The 21,839-nt window shown below is 39.1% G+C and overlaps 1 protein-coding gene across 1 annotated transcript in view; it reads right to left on the reverse strand.

The window, feature by feature from the left end:
- Positions 1 to 21,839, reverse strand: part of LOC124802438 (insulin-degrading enzyme) — a 202,126-nt gene that overhangs the window by 132,223 nt on the left and 48,064 nt on the right. Inside the window, 2 exon segments of the mRNA XM_047263222.1 lie at positions 3,492 to 3,614; positions 3,723 to 3,892. Coding sequence (XP_047119178.1) covers positions 3,492 to 3,614; positions 3,723 to 3,892 — 293 coding nt within the window.

A 21,839-nucleotide genomic window follows, 5' to 3' on the forward strand; every position in this document is an offset into this window, starting at 1 on the left:
CGCTAGCCAGCTCATAAAAAATGCATCTGACACTACATGTCTTTTTGTCTTCAATAGCGTTTTGGCAGTTTCTATAAACAGTGCATTAGTGGGGAATGATTTCATTTCCAAAGATGAGGCAATTCACATAGTAATGGACAATACTTATCTCCTATGAAATGTATTTAGGTGAGTTGTCACACTCAATCATCCAGTCATTGTACACAGGGTGAAAAGCAACCCTATAATGTCTCTAAAGTTATCATCAATTCTGCTTCTCAGCACACACTGGCAACTGTTCTTAATGTATTCATACTGCGTTCCATAATGTGAAGTAAGTATTCAGTATGACAGCTCCATATTAATTTGCTGTCAAAGTAAACTCAAAGAACGTAAGACAAGACTACAGGAAAACTGAAAAAACAAATCCGGGTTCTTGTTTGCAAATAATTCCTTTTTTTTCTGAATAAATATCATAACTACAAACTGGCATTCTACGGATCGGAGCGTGGAATGTCAGATCCCTTAATCGGGCAGGTAGGTTAGAAAATTTAAAAAGGGAAATGGATAGGTTACAGTTAGATATAGTGGGAATTAGTGAAGTTCGCTGGCAGGAGGAACAAGACTTCTGGTCAGGTGAATACAGGGTTATAAATACAAAATCAAATAGGGGTAATGCAGGAGTAGGTTTAAAAATGAATTAAAAAAATAGGAATGCGGCTAAGCTACTACAAATAGCATAGTGAACGCATTATTGTGGCCAAGATAGAGACGAAGCCCAAGCCTACCACAATAGTACAAGTTTATATGCCGACTAGCTCCGCAGATGACGACGAGATTGATGAAATGTATGATGAGATAAAAGAAATTATTCAGATAGTGAGGGGAGACGAAAATTTAATAGTCATGGGTGACTGGAATTCGGCAGTAGGAAAAGGGAGAGAAGGAAATGTAGTAGGTGAATATGGATTGGGGGTAAGAAATGCAAGGGGAAGCCGCCTGGTAGAATTTTGCGCAGAACACAACTTAATCATAGCTAACACTTGGTTCAAGAATCATAAAAGGAGGTTGTATAAATGGAAGAAGCCTGGACATACTGACAGGTTTCAGACAGATTATATAATGGTAAGACAGAGATTTAGGAACCAGGTTTTAAATTGTAAGACATTCCAGGGGCAGATGTGGACTCTGACCACAATCTATTGGTTATGAACTGTAGATTAAAACTGAAGACACTGCAAAAAGGTGGGAATGTAAGGAGATGGGACCTGGATAAACTGACTAAACCAGACGTTGTACAGAGTTTCAGGGAGAGCACAAGGGAACAATTGACAGGAATTGGGGAAAGAAATACAGTAGAAGAAGAATGGGTAGCTTTGAGGGATGAAGTAGTGAAGGCAGCAGAGGATCAAGTAGGTAAAAAGACGAGGGCTAGTAGAACTCTGTGGGTAACAGAAGAAATATTGAATTTAATTGATGAAAGGAGAAAATATAACAATGCAGTAAATGAAGCAGGCAAAAATGAATACAAACGTCTCAAAAATGAGATCGACAGGAAATGCAAAATGGCTAAGCAGGGACGGCTAGAGGACAAATGTAAGGATGTAGAGGGTTATCTCACTAGGGGTAAGATAGATACTGCCTACTGGAAAATTAAAGAGACCTTTGGAGAAACAAGGCCCCAGGAGTAGACAAGATTCCATTAGAACTACTGAAAGCCTTGGGAGAGCCAGTCCTGACAAAACTCTACCATCTGGTGAGCAAGATGTATGAGACAGGCGAAATACCTTCAGACTTCAAGAAGAACATAATAATTCCAATCCCAAAGAAAGCAGGTGTTGACAGATGTGAAAATTACCGAACTATCAGTTTAATAAGTCATGGCTGCAAAATACTAATGTGAATTCTTTACAGACGAATGGAAAAACTAGTAGAAGCCGACCTCGGGAAAGATCAGTTCGGATTCCGTAAAAATATTGGAACACATGAGGCAATACTGACCCTACGACTTATCTTAGAAAATAGACTAAGGAAAGGCAAACCTACGTTTCTAGCATTTGTAGACTTAGAGAAAGCGCTTGACAATGTTAACTAGAATGCTCTCTTTCAAATTCTGAAGATAGCAGGAGTAAAATAAAGGGAGCAAAAGGCTATTTACAATTTGTACAGAAAGCAGATGGCAGTCATAAGAGTCGAGGGGTCTGAAAGGGAAGCAGTGGTTAGGAAGGGTTGTAGCCTCTCCCCGAGCAACAACAACAACAACTACAAACTTTCGTAGTGAAAGAATAAGCTCATTTTCAAACTCCGATATGGAAAGTGTTTCACACACATATTTTAACCATAATTAGGTTACCCAAAAATATGGGAAATATGCATACACACAAATGTCAGCTGTGTAGTGGAAAACTTTAATGCTGAGGCTAAATTTAGTGTCTAAATCAAAGGGACATATGGTTACAGTAATAAATAGACTTGCTAGTGATCCTTGTAATACTCCTTTCCTTTCAATGCAAGAGAAGTATGATTCATTATCTGGATATCAATTCTATACAATGCAATTATGTAATTTGTAAAGTTGTTCACGAGATATTTAACAGATTCATCTTCTTACATAACACACTTTTTACCATAACAGTCATGGGTTTCTCTGGCGAATATCCCTGAGAAGATGGTTCAAAGTACAGAGAAAATGGCTGTAGCTCACATAATGCTGAAACTCAAACAAATCAGAGTGGAAGGAAGGGAGAGTATTGTGGTGTTCACTGGCAGCTGGCCTGGTGGCAAATGTTTTGTTTCTCTTTCCTCTTCAGCTGCATCCTGAGCTCTTCTTACTTTCTATGTTTGATGTAAAAATTTTCTGCATTTCCATATTTGTTCTTCCAGTTTTCAATTGCTTGTACTTGATGTTCTCCAAAGTTGAAGACACCACAATGCTACCCTCATGTGAAGACACACTTCATTTGTTCTGGGTTAAATTACTCTCATATCAAATATAAATGATATTGCACAGGACAGGATATGATCAAACTTTTATGAGAAACATCATGACAGAATTAAACATGACAAATGTCTAGTAGAGGAAATAAGAGACTTACAAAAAGTAAATGAAGATTAAGGCTTAAAATCCTGTCAGCAATGAGCTTGTTACTTTGAAGCAATACCATGGAGATAAAAAGAGATGATTTTTTTTTTTTTTTACTTCAGCAGATGACAAATTCTTACAAACATTGAAATACTATGATGTTTTTTACATAGCATATTCACGAAGAAAAGTATATCCAGCAATACCATTATGGTAACAGATGGCAAAAAGTGATGAATTTTAATGATAATGACTTGGAACAGAGAAATGAATATCAAATTCTGTTTAAGTGTCTCCAAGTTTGACAGAAAGCTTTGAAATACATACAAATTCAATATAATGTTTAACCTTAGCTGTCCTTTCCTTCCTCTAAAACCACTGCGACTCTGTATATCCATAAACTGTTTTGACTGCTTAAGTTGCTACTCACCTTTTCCAAGGACAGACAGGCTCATTATATTCGATGAATACCATGTTTCATGAAATTTTAACAGTTCTTCACGAACATTGATTCCTTTTTCCTTTGGCACTGTGTCAAGAGTGTACTTATTTCCTGTACAAAGAGAGAATACAAAAATGAACAATAAGTGTATTACTTTGTTCCATATATCACTGTGACTGACGAATTTTTATTTTATGCATATAAAGCATCAAGAAGTACCTGTCCCAAATTTTGAATATGGATGTTCCTGCTTTGCTGTTGATTTGTCTAATTGATCAAGTCTCCAAGAATCATTTGATATGTTCTTTTCATGTTCAGAGTTAACAGCATTCACTTCACGCTCGGTGGCACTTTCTGTGAATAATGGTGAAAGAAAGAACTGGGAAAACCTGTAGACAATTATTGTATAAAATAGCCACAAATTAGTGAACCAAGTGCAATGAAATAGGGAATTCACAATCTTAGGCAAAAACAAAATACTTAATGCTGCTGTAAAGTTAATAATAACAAGAAAGAGTTGGAAAGTAAGACTTATAACATACTTTGCTATTCTACGAAAAATGCAATTAACAGTTCAAATATAATATTATTTTTCATATTCTCTTAACCTTGCCACTAGAGTCATACTATCTAAATTCATATGTATGCTCTCCATTATCACAAAGTACTGTTTTTGTCTTCTGTTACAAGTAATTGCAAACCACTAATTTCCCTAACAGTCAATTTGTGTTGTCTCTCCCTTCACACCACCAAGTAAATTTCTTTCATGTTTCCACAAACCACATTTTCTAACCATACCTTTATGTTTGAAGTGTAATTAACAAAGCTTTCTATGGCCCCTACCAATTTCATAGGTTAACTATCATCTTCACAAGACAGGCTGAACTGTTACTGAGCTACAGGAAGCAGTAGCTGAGTCTGAGAAACTTACAGTTATGATGACCTATTTGTTATTTCTCAAATGAATATCCATACTAATGACAAGTGTCAACTTAATAATATAAAATGGTTAACTATGAAGTTAACATGGTCAATTAGTAAGAGTTCTTATCACACGTTGTTATATATAGTAGATGTAATGTAAAATAAAGAAAGACAGTAATTGCTTTCTGCAGTAATATACCAATTTATTGATAGCTTTTATGACTTGATGACCTTCTGAGGCCTTAGTGCTGAACATGTCAACTACATGTACTGGTGCACGAATCATTTTCTTAAATCTAGTTCCAAAATGATACTTACTCTTCTTACTTCACACAAAATCCATTTCCAGCACCCATGCTATCTGCATATCAGAGAGATTGTAATGCCCCTTCAGTCTACTTCTCCTACTGTACTTTTCCTTTCCTTGGGCCTATGCAAAACTAATTCTTTGCAACTTTACTGGCCAGTCACAAAGACACTCTTCACCACAGAAATTATCATTGTATCTCACAGCTCAATGTTTAAGTTAATGTGATCACACCAAAACTGTGCATTGCACATTGTTCTTTGCAATTTAGCAGCATAGCGGAACAAACACTGGTAGCAGTTACCTCTGTAAAATATCTGGGAGTATGCATGCGGAACGATTTGAAGTGGAATGATCATATAAATTTAATTGTTGGTAAGGCGGGTACCAGGTTGAGATTCATTGGGAGAGTGCTTAGAAAATGTAGTCCATCAACAAAGGAGGTGGCTTACAAAACACTCGTTCGACCCATACTTGAGTATTGCTCATCAGTGTGGGATCCGTACCAGATCGGTCTGACGGAGGAGATAGAGAAGATCCAAAGAAGAGCGGCGCGTTTCGTCACAGGGTTATTTGGTAACCGTGATAGCGTTACGGAGACGTTTAATAAACTCAAGTGGCAGACTCTGCAAGAGAGGCGCTCTGCATCGCGGTGTAGCTTGCTCGCCAGGTTTCGAGAGGGTGCGTTTCTGGATGAGATATCGAATATATTGCTTCCCCCTACTTATACCTCCCGAGGAGATCACGAATGTAAAATTAGAGAGATTAGAGCGCGCACGGAGGCTTTCAGACAGTCGTTCTTCCCGCGAACCATACGCGACTGGAACAGGAAAGGGAGGTAATGACAGTGGCACGTAAAGTGCCCTCCGCCACACACCGTTGGGTGGCTTGCGGAGTATCAATGTAGATGTAGATAGTCTGTGATGTGTAATTCAGCATGTGAGAAATTCTAATTGACCCACCCATTGTCAGCCACAAAGTACTACTCAGGAAGACTCCTGTTCTCCAATATGTATTCAGTGAAAGCACAAGTATGGTGGATTACATCATACCTATGTAGGGCAATGAGTAATTATCTCCTCAAACATGGTAAATTACCCTTTGAAGCACTGAACAGTAACAAATAGTGTCTCTGAAGAATTCATCATCAGTTTTCTTTTTCTTCTTCTTCTTCTACTCTATTCTACTGTTATTGTGCTCTTCAGACCGAAGACTGGTGTGACAGCCCTCCATGACAATCTATCCAGTGCAGGTCTCTCCATCTCCGCATAACTACGTGCATTTGAATCTGCTTACTGTTCTTAAGTCTTGTTCTCCCTCTGTAATTTTCACCCCCCACATCTATTACCAAACTGACTATTTCTTGGCACCTCAAGATGTTTACCATCTACCAACCTCTCCTTTTGGGCCAGCTGTGTCATAAACTTCATTTTTCCTCAGTTCAATTTAGTACATCCCCCCCCCCCCCCCAATCTGTTATTCGACTAAGCTTCAGCATTTTTCTATAGCACCACATTTCAAAACCTAGTCTCTTCTTCTCTCAACTGTTCATCATCCACGTTTCACTTCCATACAAGTCTACACTCCAGACAAATATCTTCAGAAAAGACTTCCTAACACTTAAGGTTATATTTGATCTTAAATTCCTCTTTTTCAGAAATAGTCAGTCTGCATTTTACATCCTCACTATTTTGGCAATCATCAGTTATTTTGCTATCCAAATAGCAAGACTCACCGACTACTTTTAGTATATAATTTTCTCATTTAATTCCCCCGGTAATGTCTTATTTGATTCTACCACATTCTTATAATCCTTTTTAAAGACAATGTCCATACCGTTCAGTTACCCTTTCAAATTCCTTGTGATCTTGGACACAATTACAAAGTCATCAGCTAAACTAAAGTTTGTATTTCTCCCGCCTGAACTTTAATTCAATTTACAAATTTCACCTTTGTTTATTTTACTACTTGCTCAACACAGAGATAAAACAAATAGGGAAGTTCTACAATAATGTCTCACTCCCTTCTCAACTATTGCTTCCCTTTCATGTTCTTTGACTGTTAAACTGCAGTATGGTTTCTATACAAAATGTAGATCAACTTTTCACGCCCTGTAATAGCAGCTTGGTTTAGAGTTAAAAAGAGCAGCAGAATGTGACTTGGCAATTAATTTTGGAAAATATGAGTTTTTGGAGTGAACAGTTGTGTTTAGTGGATATGAAACACAATGTGGACAAATACAATCTCTCCTTCTGGGAAGACAAATGCTGTTTGAAACTTCCCGGAATGGATATCTGTTGCAGCAATGCAAGGTCTCCAAGGAATAACAGGACACTTTAGGATGTTTAGCTCAAATTACTCACCAAATTACAAACTTCTGTGTCATTTATTGGTGAATAATCAGGCATATAAGTCTGCTCTTCTTCAAAGATGAGCATTCAAGATGCTCATGGAGATCGCTTCCTTGGATTCCGTTTTAAAAATCACAGCAAAATATGAGAGACTGAATTACACACAGATGCAAGCAAAGAAAGCTTTGAATTTGTGCTATTAAAAAATCTCCAGACCATGACAATTCACATCCAGTCTTTTAAATGAGTAAATAAATAGCACCTAACAAAGAAAACTGTGCTAGCTTCAAGCAATGTCAGAAGAAAGCTTTCAAGAACAAAGATGGTACCCTGATCCCCACTGAGTTCGGAAGTTTTAACTAATGATACATACTGTGTTTGCCAAGAACGTGACAATAAAAGTATCAGGACTATGACAACATGCAGCAAATTTAAGCAATCCTGACTAAGTGTTAGTCATCAGCCACACTGGATGATTGTCAGGGTGGCCAGTTGTGGGATATGGATGAGGGTTTTAAAAGTTTTTCTGCCAGCAAGGCTAGAGCCACATCAGAGAAGTCAAATATTCCAGAATAGTGTTTGAATCTTTGTAAAGAAGCTATGTACATGGAGAAGACAATTTATATTGGAATACTATTTTGTTCCTTTTGGGTCATTCATTATTAGAGATTGTAAATGAAGAAGTAATAAATAGTTTACATCAAAGTCAGACTCGTTACTTCCTACAAAAATAATATAGTAATGTAATTTTTTATATTCTGGCTGTATATGCAACTGTGCGTAACTCTCTCGGCGTAAGCGTCACCTGCCTTTTTGATGTATAACTACATTAATTGTACCGAGGCTCCAATACTGTTATAACGGGAGTGTTAAACACTTTCCTTCTTTTTATTGTTACTTTATCTAAGGACGCTATTAATACTGATAATTTACACATTGCTTTTGTACGCCAATCGGCACACGGTTCGCGCCATGAGCGCCACCTGCCCTGGCCGCAGAGTAACTACGCTGGCCGATTACACTCAGTCGGTTGTGAGCTCTGCAACATCCGTGTACTAATTTATATTTACATGACAAACCCTATTTCTAGGGCTATATTTTAATTTGACAAATGGATCTAGGCCGACATTTGTAAAAACGGCGATGATACATCAGTCCATACTAATGTAAAATTGTAAGTACCAGTCGTCGTTCTCATATTTTTGTAATGCAAGAGCTCTCTAATTTGTGTTAAAATCTATTCTTGACTTAAGTTTCATACCTTTCTAATGTAAGCTATGATGTTCATTGTCCTTAGGCCACCTTCTGAAGAAGACAAATTTAAATTTGTTGAAACCTAGGTAAAGAATTCTTTATCCATTGCAACTGGTCGGCTGTTTATAATTTTATTACGTGGAACCGTTGCTGTTGTGCAGCTATGTTTAAAATACCAAATATAATTTAATAAATTTACAAATGTGTCCAAAAGTAATACAGAATTATTCATTGAAGTGCAACTAAATACCCCAAGAATAAGTTGAACATAGAAATGGAATTACACTGGGACATGGAATTATCGAATCAAGTGTACAGGACAGAAGAACTGCTGACAGAATTGAGCAAAGTACTACTGGTAAAGAGTGAAGTAATGTCTGACCTGGTCATACTAGGAGAACCATTAACTAGGATGAGAAGTAGCCAAATACAAGTTCCTAGCCAACAGGCAATGGCACTTTGTGCAAAATTTTATCAATGTGCTACTATGTGGTGGCCTGACTTAAGAGGGTGTAACTGTAAGTATATTAATTTTATGTATATATACTGAACTGTTTATATATATTTAAATTTAATAATTAATTTTTCGATATTAAGAGGGGGGAATAAATTTTTAAAAACCCGAGCTGTTGAATTGCCAGCGATTGCACACGACCACTCGGCCATGGCACCATTGTGTGAACTGCTCCGTAAGAATATTTCATAATGCAGACTTGAAAAATATGTTAAATGCCATGGCACCATTGTGTGAACTGCTCCGTAAGAATATTTCATAATGCAGACTTGAAAAATATGTTAAATGCAATTTTAAAGAAGAATACTGACCTAGTGCTGTGAGCAACATAGCACTCGTGGTGCTGGAAGTGATGACATCAAGTCAGTGCATACACACTCGAAAACAGGCAGCTTCATCCCTTCTCCAAGTCGATCTTAGAGAGCACTAAAAACATGCTTTTGTCCATTTTATTTGCATATTGGCACACATTTGAAAATAAATGGTGTAATTTTAGCACAATTTCCAACTCGAATTGGAAGAGAAGTGGCATAATTTTAGTGCAATATTGACAGTATGCTGTAGCACACTAGCATATGGTAACTGCCCAACACTGCAATAGCGTTATAAAAATGATAAAGCTACATCGATATCACGTACATCTGGCTGGCACAAAAACAGGAAATGTATGAACTGACAGTCAATGAAATACAGGTGAAAGAATTTATGGGTAGAAACAAATAGCAACTTGGCACAAAATTCAGCACTTTGCTTCACACTAAAATCTCCAGTCTAGAAGCTTAGGCCAAAATAGACACTTCACAACATTTTAAAAGCTTTACTATACTCATCATCAGCCAAAATAAAGGGCAGATCCCCACCTAAATTTGCTTCTGCCCACTTATCACAATATAAAATGCGCACTGTTAATATGTGGCATACAGTGACTTGCACACCACAGGCATCACTCTTGCTAGAGTAAAATGCCATGTATCACTGGACAGGGCCCAATTTGGGAGATGTGTCAGGGCCATTCCATTCCTCCAGAGTGACCAGCACGAGGACGGCACGGCCGGATCCTAGGCTTCACCAACTGCATCTTACTGTCAGTCACTGCGAGGCACTCCTTCTCCCACAACCGCACACATCTCCAATTCATTGGCAAAAAAGCCTCTGTGAGAATAGCACACTGTGTAACACCACGTTTCTGCTTGTTCATTTACCCAAATTCCCACATGTCTTGGTATTCAGTAGAATAGCGCCTGTGACCCCCCATCACTGCAGGACGTACAGTCAGTCGTGGATTAACTGGACCATTTTTCCTGTTTGGTACATATGATGCACCAACAGCAGGGCACCAAGAGAATCAGAAAAGATAAGAAACTGTTTGTCTTGAAGTGCCTCATCTGCTTCAGTATTTTTAGGATCACATGGAGTTCTGTGGGGGGGGAAACAGTATAATCACACTGAAAGCAACTAAGAAGCTGCCCGCATTCTATGATCCAGCCAAAGTGGCGGTCGACATTTCGCTATGAGATCTTTCCCGTGCAGGTAGTGAGGGCACCACCGTGATCACCATTTGGCATCTGCATCAATTCCCAGGTTTTAGAAGTAGTATTAACCCAGGGTTGCCACAAGTTTCCCCAAGTGAAATTCACTGATATTTCCCCGATTTCCAGACAAGTTTTAGCACTTTCCACAGACAAATTTTGATATGTCATGGGTAAGTAAAGACATAAGATGACAAAAAATTGTAAGGACTTCTGTATTTATCCCCTGTGCGAGCAAAAATCTTAAGTATTAACATCAACAACTTTCGTAATGAACTGTTTTTAGATGGAGAAAGCAATCCAAATGGTATGTGTGTTTCATTAAGACCACTGTTGTTATTTTATTTCAATAAAATGAAACACATCTGGTGTTAAAAATATGTATTTCACTGGAGTTGCAAGACAGATTTAAAATACTTTCACTGACTTCAGAAATAACCTCCAGGAAAAGTAGATCTCTTAAAAGAAGTTTGCAAGGCAGGGAAGAACAGTGTAAACCAACACTATAGGTGACCACCAATAAAATGTTGGTTCTACTATGTTTGTTATTGTTGATTGTTACCCACTGTGTTATGTCTATCGTTTTACAGGTATTGCGTAATTTTTCTTTCGAGAAATATACGAGTACATAGCGTATGAGCCGCCGGTGACTGCCACAATTTCCCTATTCTTATTGTCCATATTTCTATTATATAAACTACTTTCCAAGTGCCAAAATGTACTTCTATAAATAAAACATCTATGACACATAGCACTGTACGATGTACTTGCAATGAGACAGTTGCAATTCCTGAAATCTGTCACCCATGGTCTCTTGACATGCTGAGGGGCACTTCACTCCTGGGTCCATTGATGAACCATGAAAATCTGCCACATTATGCCACTCACAAACAGACCTGGCCTGTGAGCAGAGTGGTGAGACTAGATCTAACAGGTAGGGCCTGCATTAGTGGGAAATGATGGGCTTCAGATTGCCATAGATACCCACAGAAATGGCCTGCGGTTTTGGCCCGTCACGGAAATCCACTCGTGGCCAGCTATTCACGTGTGTCACAGATGCCATGTTGATGAAATGAGATGGTGATCAATCCATGCAACAGATAAATCCATGCAACAGATAACTTGTGCAAATACTCTGAGAATAAAGATTGACGAGGATAGGTAGCAACTCACCATAAATACGATTGCTGAGCCGCAGACAGGCACATAAAAAGACAGTCACACTCTCGCAACTAAATTTTTGGCCAGAGCCTTTGTCAGAAAACGAGAGAGCACACACATTCACACAATCACTTAGACACAACTCATGCACACATGACCACTGACTTTAGCCACTGTGTCAGTACTCTCTGAGAATCAAATCCAAACAAACCACTCCTCGTGCCTTCCTGCCTCTTGTTGCAGCTGCTAGGCTAGCAGCAAGAGATGGTGGCAGTACTGACTGCAAGCTGAGGGGAATGTTAGGAAGAGGAGAAGCATTAAGAATGAGGGAGTGAGGAAGCAGCTCACATTCTCAGCTGCGCCCAGCCAGTAACAATGCATGCCATCTTAGTAAACAAACCATTCCATCCACTGAGACAAAAATGAGATTTTTTTCCACTGTTCTTTTTCCAAATTTTCCTGGTTTCCCTGATATGTTTGAAATTCCCTGATTTCCAGAACTTGTGACAACCCTGTAACCCTTTCCAATCTAATTTTTCTACACACTGTATTCTACCCAATTATCATTTATTTAACACTGATAAGGATGTAAGGGATTACAGGTTATTTTTCTACTGTTTTTAAAAAATAAAATGCCACATGAGGTTTCCTGCGCAATTTATTTTCTTTTATGCTTGTTTTTGGAACTACATGATATTTTTGTTTATGGATTTTTTAATTTTTCTTTTTCTGTGTGGTACTTCTTAAAACATTCTCTCTCATAAAGTCCAGACTTCCTCTTGCATTTCTCGCAGTAGAAAATTGTCTCCTTTCTTCCTCCTTGAGCTTGCTGCAAAACCGTGCAATCCTCAATCGATTTTTTTTTTTAAATTCATTTTGCATTTCGTGTCAGATGATTATGGTGTTCCTTTCTTCTCTGAATTTGTATTTCTCACCTGGCCCACTAACTGTTTGATTAGATTTATCCAGTAGGAAAGATGAGTGTGTCACTTGTTCTCCACATATGTTTTTGTCTATTGGGTAAAGAATATAACTACTCACACAGCAACTTAAATCAGCCACAAGAATAATTTTTTCCACCGCTAGTATGAATGCCCTGTAAAACCACAGCAACTGCAGTGCTAACCAGTCCTGTCCACGTCTTCCATTCACTTCATGTATTCCAAAGTAACAGTGAGTGTGACGATCTGCACAGGCTCCTTATCCCTACAACCAATGATCAGTTGGGTCCGAGTACCAAAGTATGTGTTCAACATTGTCATTAACCTCTTGTCACAGAATGAAAGACACACAATTTTCATCTCACTTTGCTAGGCACATAACTCATATTCACCAAGTTTCAATTTCTCGTATGGCATGGGAAATAAGTCCTACAAGGCATAACTGTACATATTAGATGAAATTTCCTTTTGTTCGATTCCTGAAAAAGTTGATAGCTTGTGTAGAATCTATCAGTAAAGGTGTGATAGCTTGAACTACCTGCACAAGCTAGCAATTGCTGTGCCAAATGAACCACAGTTGGGGTTGCAAAAGGTGAATCGAGATGAATTATACTTTCTGCAGTTGTCTTTCCATAATATGGAATGTGAGAAGAAAAAAGTAATCATTTTCTGAATCACACAGACAGAAAACTCTTAAATCCCACTCTGTAGATTTCTTTGGATTGTAGCTCTCTAATTCTTCCTCTGAATCCTACTGTGCTCTCATCTATAGCCATGTTTCTCTTTTGTACATAAAATTCATTGTCAATATACTCACCGACATTCTTCACCTTGCTCCCTCTCATACAGTAACAGTCCTGAACTATGGCAGGTCATGCTAAAGGCAGCACCCAAAATATTTGAAAAAATAGCCAGAGATGAGAAATAAAAACATTCTTGAAAATGCATTTCATTCTAGACAGTCTTCTGTAAAATAATCAACTAATTCTGCCTGCAAATTCAAGTCCGTATTCATTGTTACACCGAGAAAAGCCTTCAATTCATCTAGCGAAACAACCCTCCACAAGTGCATATTGAATGTTTTGTAAGCAGAATAATTTCTTTTCTTTAGCATACATATGTGCACCATTCACAATTTCACTACTAAAATTGTCAGTGAAGAAGAGTTGGAAATATTCAAGTACAGATTTTGGTCAAACACCATGAGGAATGGTGACACCTCGTTCCGTGCTAGAAACTTTCCAGGTATTGCTACCCTTTATTGTGTTCCTTCACCACTTTCCACTCCATCAGTAAATTTTGTTCACTAATACTTATATCACTGAGTATGACAATATTTCCTTTCCAATCACTTTCATCACTAAATGCTCCTTTGTCTTCAGTGTTTTCAAGAAGTCACCTGGCAATATCATCGTTACTTAAACATTCTCTACCGGTCACAATCCTACTAGAGATGCGCAAATGCAACATGCTTTGCATTGTCAGATCTTAGTCAGGGTTGCCACAAGTTTCCCCAAGTGAAATACACTGATATTTCCCTGATTTCCAGACAAGTTTTAGCATTTTTCCCTGACAAATTTAGAGATCTCAATGGTAAGTTAAGACGTTAGTTGACGATCTGTCTTTGCAGCTACAGTACAAGAAACAACAATGCAAATGAGGTAATATATAAAAAAATTGCAAGCAGATGGCATTTCTTGATGTGAGCAAAAATCTCAAGTACTAACATCAATATCTTTTGTAATGAACTGTTTTTAAATGGAGAAAACAAGCCAAATGGTATATGTGTCTCATTAACACCACTGAAATTTTATTTCAATAAAACTAAACACATTTGGTGACAACAATAAACATCTCCTTGGAGTCGCAAGATGATTTAAAATACTTTTATTGATTTCAGAAATAACCCCGGAAAAAAGTAGGCCTCTTGAAGGAAATGTGTAAGGTGGGAAAGAACGACCGCCAATAAAATGTTGGTTCTACTATGTTTGTTATTGTCAGTTATTACCCACTGTGTTATATCTATTATTTTATAAGTACTGTGTGATTCTTCCTTTGGGAAATATATGTGTACATAGTGTACAAAATGCCAGAGACTGACAAAATTTTCTTCTTTTTATCATCCGTACTTTCTAACATATGTCAAAATGTACTAGAACAAATAAAATGCCTATAAAATGCCACATTGTACAACATACTTGCAGTGAGACAGTCGCAATTCCTGAAATCCATCGCCAATGGCCTCTGGCCTTCTGAGGGACACTGTAGTCCTGGGTCCATGGATAAACCATGAAAATCTGCTGTATTACATCACAAACAGATCTGGTGTGCAGACAGATCAGTGACAGTGGATCCGACAGGCAGAGCCTGCACGTTAGTGGGACAGGAATGAATTCAAATCGGCAGACACAATCCTTGACAGATACCCACAAAAACAACCTGTGGTTTTGGCCTGTTGTAGAAATCCACTCGTATGGCCAGCTATTCACAAGCCACAGGCACCATGTTGATGAAATGAGACTGTGGTGATCAATTCATGCAACAGATAACTTGTTCAAATACTCTGAGAACCAATAATAATGAGGTTGGGTAGCAACTCTCCATTAAAATGATTGCTGAGCCACAAACAGGCACATATTTAAAAGACAATTACACTCTCACAACTAAATTTTCAGCCACACCTTTTGTTAGAAAATGAGAGCTCACACACATTCACACAATCACTCAGACACAACTCGCGCACACATCACCGCCAACTCCGGCGGCTACATCTACAGTTTCTGAGAACCAGATCCAAACAAACCACACCTCACTGCCTCTCATCGACAGCTGCTAGGCTAGTAGCAAGAAGTGGTGGCAGCATTGGCTGCAAGCTGATGGGAGTGGTAAGAAGGGGACAAGCAGTAAGAATGAGGAAGTACGGAAGCGCACTTACTCAGTTGCAAGCCAGTGACAATGCATGACACCTCAGTAAACAAACCATTTCACCTACTGAGATGAAAATGAGATTTTTCAAGTGTTTTTTTTTTCTTCAAATTTCCCTGATATCTCCCTGATGTGTTTGAAATTCCCTGATTTCCAGAACCCGTGGCAACCCTGTTTGTACTAGGTGCCGATAAATGCCTAGCAAGTTCCACCAATGGAGCAGATGGGAATTACAATAAAACAAACTTGTCACACATCATCCAACACTGGAGCCATAACAGGAAATTGCAATGTCGGATGTGATTGAACAGTGGATCGAAAAGGGTTAGAATTGCCTCTCACCATGATATGGGAAATTGGAGTGATGCCCAAATCACGTTAAAAACAAGGTGAAGAGAATTGCTCTGCTCCACCCTCTGAGGTGCCATAATACTATTTAATTGGCCCCACTGTCACCAGGTGACACATCACGAGCAGTATATAATGTAGAAATCAGCTCCCACATGAAGAAGGACATTTGTACTTTTCATTAGTGGTGGAACTGATGTTCCGACTGCACCTCTCAGCAGCCACACTGTAGTACCAGAAAGAAGAATTCTGAGTAGCAATGGCAATAACTGTGGTAAAATATACCACCAAAGTCTGAACACACACACATGGATTGGTCTGGAGACTTCTACTCCTCATGACAGCAGCCAATGGGCACTTTCCTCCTCTTCCAGAAATCCTCCCAATGGTCTCCCTTACAATTGTATTTTTAATGGAAGAGTTTGCTACCCAATATGCTGTGAGGTTCCCTGCAGTTGGTCAAATATCAATGAAGACTGTGTGCAAAGTTAAGAGCGAGTGATATTATTTGAAATGAAGAGTTTTACAGCTTGTCATATGAATTTTTAAATAGTCTTCTCCAAGAAATGAGAGATAATTTCGAAGTACGTACAAGTTCAAAATAAAAAAATGTGGATAAAATAATGAAATGTTAACATACACGCTAAGACAATGAAGAAATACTAAAATGTGTTGCACGGGAGATGAAAAGACAAGTAAAATGAGAAAGACGCTAAAAGAGAGGCACAGGTTGCTAACTGCTGAAAGCTTACAAAAAACATGAGTGAGCTAGACACACTGTTAACACATTAAACCCAGGCCCCTAAAATCTTGGGAAAAATGTTCAACAATTCACAAAACTTTAAAACTTGACCCACCTTTCATTTGAACGTTATGTAAAATAGAGGGCAGATCCATTGACAAATCTGCCACAGTCTGCTGGTTGGAAAATAAAACAGAGTCCAATAAAATGTAGCACACAATGGTTTGTACACTAAAAGCACCACACGTTGGACAGTCATCTCACGGGAATAAGAAGCTGTGTGTCTTAGGGCTGTGGCCAATGCAAATATGAGTAAGAAGGACCTTGATTGATCAACATGGCTGGAAGGAGGTAAGCCACAGCCAAGATGGGGGCTTTTCTACACGCAGATTATTGTCGGTCACTTCCAGCCACTTGGTTTCACATCGATGAATGGCTCTGTACTACAACAGTGACGTGATAGCATTAAGAGGGATGGCATACTGAAAGAAATGAGGATCACAAAATGCCTCCTTGGCTACTAGATCTGACCTTTCATTCCCCGCAATACCCATGTGTCCTGGTATCCAGCAGAAAGGCACTTCCTTCCCCACTTGCTGTAGTTGGAGGAGGGCATCCTGAATGTTCTGGATTACTTTATCTGCTGGGTACAAATGTTGGAGAGAGTGAAGGGCACTCAGAGAATCAGAACACAAGAAATTTAACACTGAAAGAATGTCTCATCTCCTCCACTGCCTGCAAGATCGCGTACAGTTCTGCAACAAATACAGTAAATTCTGGAGGCAGTCGGACCTTAAGAACACAATCCACAAAAATGACAGAGCAGCTAACCAAGTCCCCCCCTGCTTAGACCCATCCGTAAAGACAGCTACATAGTTGTCGAGCTCATATAAAATGTCAGAAAATATTGCATTAAAAACAGAAGGGGGAGTGCAATATTTCCTTTACTGCAATAAATCTACAACAACACTGTGCCTCTGCGTAACCAGGGCTGCAGATGGATTTGGGGTTGTACTTGCTCCACAGTGAGTGACTCCAGCACACACTGCACACCGATCCCAAAGAGCACCGTGGCTCGTGGACGGCTGGAGAAAAGGCATTCTAGAGGCTGACGAGCAACAATATGGTATGCGGGTGAAGTCGGAGCTGTGACAAACGTCCATGCCTGACACACGAGGAGCTGCCACCATATGGTGAGTAGCAGTTCCCCGGCCTCAGCACAGAGACTGGGTGTGGTACTGGTTCTATAAGCACCCATGGCCAACCAAATCCCCTCATGGTCAACAGTATCAATGATCTTCAAATAAGAAGGCTTCACTGATCCATAGGATGTGCACCAGAGTCCAGGCACGAAAGCCCTACAAAACTTGAACAGATGTGCCGTGACCACTCCCCAAGACCTGTGACTAAGGCACTTTAAGATAGTCACTGCCTTCAAAGTTCTGGCTTTCAGGTCTCTCAGGTATGGCAACCATGACGATTTGGAGTCAAACATAAGGGCCAGAAACCTCACCGAGTCTCCACAATGTAGGATGGTATCCCTCATATGCAAGACAGGTAAATTAAAATACAATAAGAACAATTAAAATGAACAGACAAATACTTATCTGCAGAAAACTGAAAACCTAGTGTTACAGTCCACTCCTCTAAACTCTGCAATGTAAGTTGCAACTGATGGCTTGCTGTTGCAACACTGGCGGAGGAACAGGAAACAGCAAAATCATCCACAAATAAGGAGCACTGCACAGGACTCCTTACTGTAGATGTGATACTGTTTATGGCTATGGCAAAGAGAGTAACACAAAACAGTGCCCTGAGGGACTTCATTCTCCTGCTCAAAACACTCTGACAGTGTGTCACCAACTTGGAAAGACTGGAAGAAGAGGGGGAGGTGGCCAAGAAAGTCCCACTGATGCAGTTGCACAAGATTACTCTCTCTCCAAGTAGTGTCATGTGCCTTACGCATATCGAAGAAAATGTATAGGAAAGACACACTGAGAGTGGCTAAGGAGTTACCTGGTCTTTAACAACCAGGGCAGATGACAGTTAACCATTTACTCCAGAGTCGTTCCTACACAGCTTGTTCTCATTACAGTGATGCTCCTGTCACTACTGGGGAAAAAAAATCACTGTTTTTTAAGTCTACTCTCTCCCTATCAAACGGAAGGAAACAGCAGGTGCAGAGATAAAGAAAATGATATATCAAGGGATAAACAAATGTTATAATAATGCTTATAACAGCTCACTAATAGCAGGGTGAGATTGGCACTGGATGCACAAACTGTGGACCAGGATACTGAAACGGGAAAGAGAGAAATCCCCTCCATGTAGGAGTCGAGGCAAGGCTGGAAAAAGGTAAACATATTACTAGAAGGGATCTAACAGCTGGGTACTTGCAGGTACCACTACAACCAAATTCTCATCAATACATAGCCTTCATATCTGAAGCAAGGTCATATCAGTTTCCACTGTTCCCTTTCAGACTGAATGTGTCTGCATCAATGTTCATGAGAGCCTAGGATGAAGTGTCTGGAGATGCACTGCTACCGATGGTCATTTTAAACAGGGTATATGTGTAGATATTTTCATATGTGTGACCTTAATATGAACAAACATCAGTGTGATGGTTGTTTTTCTGTGCATCTAACAGACTTCCCACAAACAAGTCACATAATTTACTACCTGATATTTTCTGGACATACATAACTGCACCACAAAGTTATTTCTTCTTCTCTCTCTCTCTCTCTTTTTTCCGCACAAAAACAACTGGAGGCATACAGTCCCAAGTCAGAACCGTAGAACAGTAAAACAAAAAAGGAGTTAGAAGTGACTACATGTTAAGCCCAATCGACAGAAGGAAAGACCACTACAAACAGGGATCTGGAGAAAGGTCCATAAAATACACCGCAGAGACAACGGAGGTCCTGAACTAAAGATTAAATGTCCTTTACCATACTGCTAGGACAGACAAAAATTAAAACATGTTCGACAGGCCATGTGTCATTCACTAAAACAGCCGATAACTCAGATGGCAAAGATAAATGAGAATGTAAGTAGTTAAGAAAGGGCATTCCGGTAGGAAATGGTGTACTGTCAAAGGGAGAGGACAATGAGCACCAAGTGGTGGGGGATCACCACCACTTAACAAACGGCAATGGCTAAAAAGACAATGCTCAATAGGCAATCTAGCTAAAATGATCTCCTCGTGGCAAGAGGGCCGAAAGGATGCCACTGGGAGATGTTCCAATTCCCTGGAGCTTGTTCCCATGAAGGGGACACCAGTACTGATGCTAAGTGACACCACCTGTTGACAGACGGTAGCACAGAGGTAATTTGAGGGGATGGAAGAACTAGTGAGCTGAGGTGAAAGGATCCGTGGTAACAGTGTCAGCAGCCTCCTGTCAGACTGACGACACATCCACAGACTTAGTTTCAAATTGACAAGGAACCAGTACAAACGGAGGAGGGTGGTTCAGTCCACTTGTCAAGAAGTATCACTGAGAAAACATAGGACACTGTGGAACAGTGTACAGATGGCGGCCCGATACGATACATGGGAGGGCCAAGAAATTTTCCGATGTACCATGAGCCCCAGGAATTTTGTAGTTTCAACATCCAGTAGAACAACAGGCCCAATACATAAAGACAGTGTGTGATGAAGTAAGCTGGGATAATTTTAATTCCCTTGTTGTTTTGCCACCTGCCTCCTTAAATTCGTTTTGTTACTTTTAACTATTTACCATTAGCATATATGAATATAATATGCATTTTCATAAAAGAGAAAGGGCTCAGTTTTAAAGAATATAACACCAGGTTTAATTTTGTGCTCAGTTTTATGTACGTGATAGATTTTCTAATTTATTCCGACTATTCCAAGTTAGTATCTTGCACTATAGGGAGAAATCAGTAATTGTTTCATAACTTAAATTCTACTGTTGACATATAAACAAGTATAAATTCTGTAATAATTGTAAACATTTGGAAGACAAAGTACTAGTAATATTAAAGTATCTATTAGCTCTATTCAAAAAGATGTTAGCAAAACCAACTCTGAATTAATATCAAGGTAATTAACAGTTTTATCCAAAGGGTTGTTTGCATAACTATACATGTTAATTTCATGATTTAAACAAATTATTCGGCCTAAACCTCACAGTAGAAGAAACTATTAAAAAGATGCAATTTTTTTATGTATTCAATTAATGGAGTAAGTTAAGTTTTAATTGTAATTTCTGTAAATTTAACTTTAAACAATGTGTAGTTTCAGTACCTATTATTGTGATGATATATAAGGGCTGATTTTTGGTGATGAGACAGTCAGTCCACAGCCGAGTCTCAGACAAGTAAGTCTCAGACAAGTAACCTGTGCTGGTTAGAACAACAACAATGCTTCAAATTAACTGTGGAATAAGTGTTATACAATTAGGCCGTGTGAAAAACAGTGACAACGCCTGTTCCATAGGTACCTGATTATTCTTTAAGAACTGTGAAATTTGTGGTTATGTTTTTACTGTTTGTAGATTTTCAACAGTAAACTATTGTAGCTGTGTGTGGAGTTTTGCCTGCAAACTATTAATGAGGCTTATGGAAACTTTAAACAATAGTGCACTGGCTATACACATGTAACTGTGTATTATTAGATGGTTGTGCAAAGTGAAAATTAAAGTATTGTAAAATGTAACTGTGCACCTATCGGCTACATGATTTAAAATAGTCAGTGTCGGAATCCACAACTCATATTTTTCAGCCAGTGTAGCAACGCAGTACGTCGACACTGAGGACAAAAAAAGTAACAAAGCAGGAGGAACTGCCACATATGGTGCCCTTGGGGGTGACGATTATTGTGTGTGGTCACAATAAACTAGAACTCACGAACATAAACATTGAAAAGTGAAATCAAGAATGGTTTACAGTGCAGGAGTGCAATCGCAAATCAGCGCTAGGGTTTCATAATGAAGAAGATGCAGCAGCCAATCAGCAAACGGGTTCTAAGGAAGCAGCCACTGAGAATAGGAGCAGCCAATCAGCATGCAGGTGGACACAGACACAGCTGATCTGAGGTAAACAAGATGCCTCGTCGAGAGAATTACAAAGCATAGCAGGCGATGAACCAGAAGGACAACCACAACAGCATCAGAGCAGCAGCAGACAAGTAATTAAAAACAAGGCAATTCATTGCAAAAGCTGTTTTGTATTAAGTGATACATAATGAGTGACCTCAACTAACAAGACAGAGTGACTGAGGGTGAAGATGTAGAGGTTAAGTTGTTAAATAAACAGAAAGATTTAATGGGGACTGAGTCGCAGGACAATAGTGCAAATGAAAATTTTGGAGCAATA

This window comes from Schistocerca piceifrons, chromosome 6 (assembly GCF_021461385.2).
Source record: "Schistocerca piceifrons isolate TAMUIC-IGC-003096 chromosome 6, iqSchPice1.1, whole genome shotgun sequence".
Classification (NCBI taxonomy): Eukaryota; Metazoa; Arthropoda; class Insecta; order Orthoptera; family Acrididae; genus Schistocerca; species Schistocerca piceifrons.